At 54.4% G+C, this 3,278-nt stretch overlaps 1 protein-coding gene across 1 annotated transcript in view; it reads left to right on the forward strand.

Moving 5' to 3' along the window:
• SLC8A2 (solute carrier family 8 member A2) overlaps positions 1–3,278 on the forward strand; it is a 26,655-nt gene that overhangs the window by 15,816 nt on the left and 7,561 nt on the right. Inside the window, exons 6-9 of the mRNA XM_006905143.2 lie at positions 1,132–1,235; positions 1,384–1,401; positions 2,694–2,818; positions 3,131–3,230. Coding sequence (XP_006905205.1) covers positions 1,132–1,235; positions 1,384–1,401; positions 2,694–2,818; positions 3,131–3,230 — 347 coding nt within the window. The remainder of the gene's footprint in view (positions 1–1,131; positions 1,236–1,383; positions 1,402–2,693; positions 2,819–3,130; positions 3,231–3,278) is intronic.

Raw genomic sequence — 3,278 nt, forward strand, 5'->3', positions numbered from 1 at the left:
TAGGGAATGACTGGGGGTTGCGATGGTGTGCGGACGTGGGCGGTGTGATTGGCTGTGCTTCCTCTGCTGGGTGAGTGCGTGGGCTGGGTGTTTGTGTTTCTGGGTTCTGGGGCTGGGCCTTGTGGTTCCTGCAGCTTTTAGAGCTGCTAGTGGCAGAGCTGTGGGCTTTCCGGGGTTGTGGTTCTTTGCGATTGAGGGGTCTGGGGTGGGTTGCGTGCCTGAAGGGAAGGGATCACTCCTGGCTGTTCCTCCCCTGCCACCTCCTGGTTACCATAGCAGCGGGGATGCTGAGAAAATCAGTTAGCACCTAGTTAACTCTCTCATGTGGCTGGGACAGGGGACGGGAAGACGATGGTCTCTTGGGCTGAAGGATCTGAATTAGCAAATGTTTATGGAGGGCGCCCTGTGTGTCGGGCACTGTTCTAGGGATTGGGGATACGGCAGAGAGTATAAATGAACAAAGATCACTATCTCGGTGGAACTTACATTGTGATGCAAGGAGGCGAAGGGCAAAGAATAAACTAAATACACGCATCGGGCGGTGTCTTAGAACAAAGACACGGAGCAGGGAAGGGAGCCAGGTGGTGGTAGTGGAGCCAGGGATGGATTTCAATACGAAGAAGGTGGTGGGAGCGGCCTCTTTGAGAAGAAGGTGAACTTTGGATGGAAACTAGAGGAAGTAAGGGAGCGAGCCTGAGAGAAGTATTCTAGGGGGGCAGGAGCAGCCCGTGCAAAGCACACCAGGGAACAAGGATGTGGCCAGTGCAGCTGGACCAAGTGAGCCAATCGGAGAAGGGCCGGAGGCTGGAAAGGAAGCAAGGGCCAGATCGCAGAGGGCCTTGTGGGCCGCTCGAAGGGTTTCAGCTTTTATCCCGGGGAATGTTTCGAGCAGAGGAAAGACTCAGTGTAACTTAGGTTTTATCAGAATCCTTCAGGTTGCGATTTAACAAGCCTCAGCTTCTTCAGCTGTTTCTGGGTTTGTTTCTGTCAAATAGGGGTGATGAGTGAGCCTTCCTCCAAGGGTGGTTGCGAGGATTAAACGAGATTACAGAGCCTGGGTGGCTGAGGGGCGAGTTAGCCGGCCATTCGGGGAGGGGCCTTACACTGGGTGTCCCGCCTCCCCCCACTCAGGAAAACTCTGCAAGTGAAGATAGTCGATGACGAGGAATATGAGAAAAAGGATAATTTCTTCATCGAGCTGGGCCAGCCGCAGTGGCTTAAGCGAGGGATTTCAGGTGAGGGGGAATAGGGGGTCCATGGGAGAGGTGCAGGGTCCAGGACAGGGGGATCCTTGGGGGCTCAACTGTGGGCGCTTCTTCAAAGTAATGGATCCAAGCTTCTCAGAAAAGTGATCTCACTTTCTGTCTGTCTGTCTCTCCCCAGCTCTGCTGCTTAATCAAGGTGAGTGGCGTCACTATCTGGCTTTGCCTAGAGAGGGGGACACTGGAGGAGAGGTGTCAAAGGAGGGTCATGGACTCAAGCTACGCTTCCAGGTCAGGTGTGAGGCAGGTTGGAGGTAAGACGAAGGTAGATTCAGGGCTGGGCGAGGGTTGGAGGTGGCCTTAGAGTTGGCGGAGCCAGCGGAGTGTGGGGTTACAGCTAGGTAGGGGCTTGGAGACCAAGATCATGTTTCGTTTGCAGTTAAGGTCCCGGGAGGAAGTAAGTCATAGAATCCGATCAGCATTGGTGGCGGAGCCAGAGGGAGTGAGGTTTGTGGTTGATTAGGACCAGGGTGGGGTTAGGGTTCAAGATCAGGGACAGGACTGGGTCATGGTTAGAATTAAGATGGAGGTTGATTTCTGGGTTTGTGATTAGAATTGAGGCCACGGTCAGAGACTGGGGTAAGTTGGGGCTAGAGTCAGTGGCTTGGAGACGGTGAGAGTAGAATGGGGGTTTGGGGCGAGGGTGAGGGCTGGACTAACAGTCAGGGTAAGAGGTCCGAGCCACTGTAACACATACATCTCCAACCCCAGTAGCTCAGCACGATAAAAGTCGTCTCCTGCTCGGGCAGAGTTTTCTGAAAGTTTTCCGGGCTGGTGGGGGGGCCTGCTTCTGACGGTCAGGGTTGAGCTGACGCTGTGCCTAGAGCAAAAGATCAATATACTTAGGGGGATGACGGAGCTCAGGGCCAGGCGTAGGGGGTCTGGGTCCAAGGTTTGTACTCAGTCGGGTCTCCTCCTTTGTTCTCACCACGTCAGACACACTACACGGTGTTTTCAGAGATTGGATGTAGAGATCAGGCCTCTTCCCTCCAGGGTGGTGGTGATAATGATGATGATGTTAGCGATAATAATAAAGAAAACGACATTTATGACTATTTATCGTGTGCCAGGCACTGTTCCAAGCACTTCACATGAATTCACGCCTTTAATTCTCACAGCCGCCCCACGAGGCAGGCAGTTATTGTGCCCATTTTATACATACGAAGACTGAGGCACAGAGAGGTTAAGGCCTTGCCCAAGGTCACACAGCCTCTACCATACGAACCGTAGAGCCCACCAACTGGACTTCGTGGACCAGCCCATGGGAGCTGGGGCTCAGGCTGGGAAAGATGGTGGTCATATAGGAGGCCGAGGTGGGCTGGGGGGCTGTCACCAAGGAAGATCCCAGAGACAACAAACAGGTAGTGAAAGCATCGCAGGCCCAATGGAGAAGGCCTCCCTGGAGTCTAATTCCCACCCCTCGTGCTGCAGGGGATGGGGACAGGAAGTTGACGGCTGAGGAGGAGGAGGCTCGACGGATAGCAGAGATGGGCAAGCCAGTTCTTGGGGAAAACTGCCGGCTGGAGGTCATCATCGAGGAGTCGTATGATTTTAAGGTGATTTTCTGGAGCCCCGGCTTCCCAGAGTCTTGCCTGAGTCATTTCCTTGGGGAGAGTCCGGGAGGGAATCAACTCTGAGAGTCACAGGGAGGGGCGACCAAGCGCGCGAGGCCATCCTTGGAGGCCCTCCGTTAGCACCATGGACAGCACACACCTTTTCCCTCTTTGCCGGTAGCACGGGGGTATGGAAGTTTGGGGACCCCTGAGCATGGATTGTGAGTCCCCAACTCCAGTTCCCCTCATGGAGCCTCAGGGGCACCCTGGGGTGATCATGGGCAATGACCTCTTCCCACCCTCTTCCCTCCCCAGAACACAGTGGACAAACTCATCAAGAAAACAAATTTGGCTTTGGTGATCGGGACCCATTCGTGGAGGGAGCAGTTTTTAGAGGCAATTACGGTGAGCGCAGGTAAGTGGGGAGGGAGGAGAGAGGAAGAGAGAGACAGAGGCAGAAATG

This window comes from Pteropus alecto, unplaced genomic scaffold (genome assembly GCF_000325575.1).
Source record: "Pteropus alecto unplaced genomic scaffold, ASM32557v1 scaffold41, whole genome shotgun sequence".
NCBI lineage: Eukaryota > Metazoa > Chordata > Mammalia > Chiroptera > Pteropodidae > Pteropus > Pteropus alecto.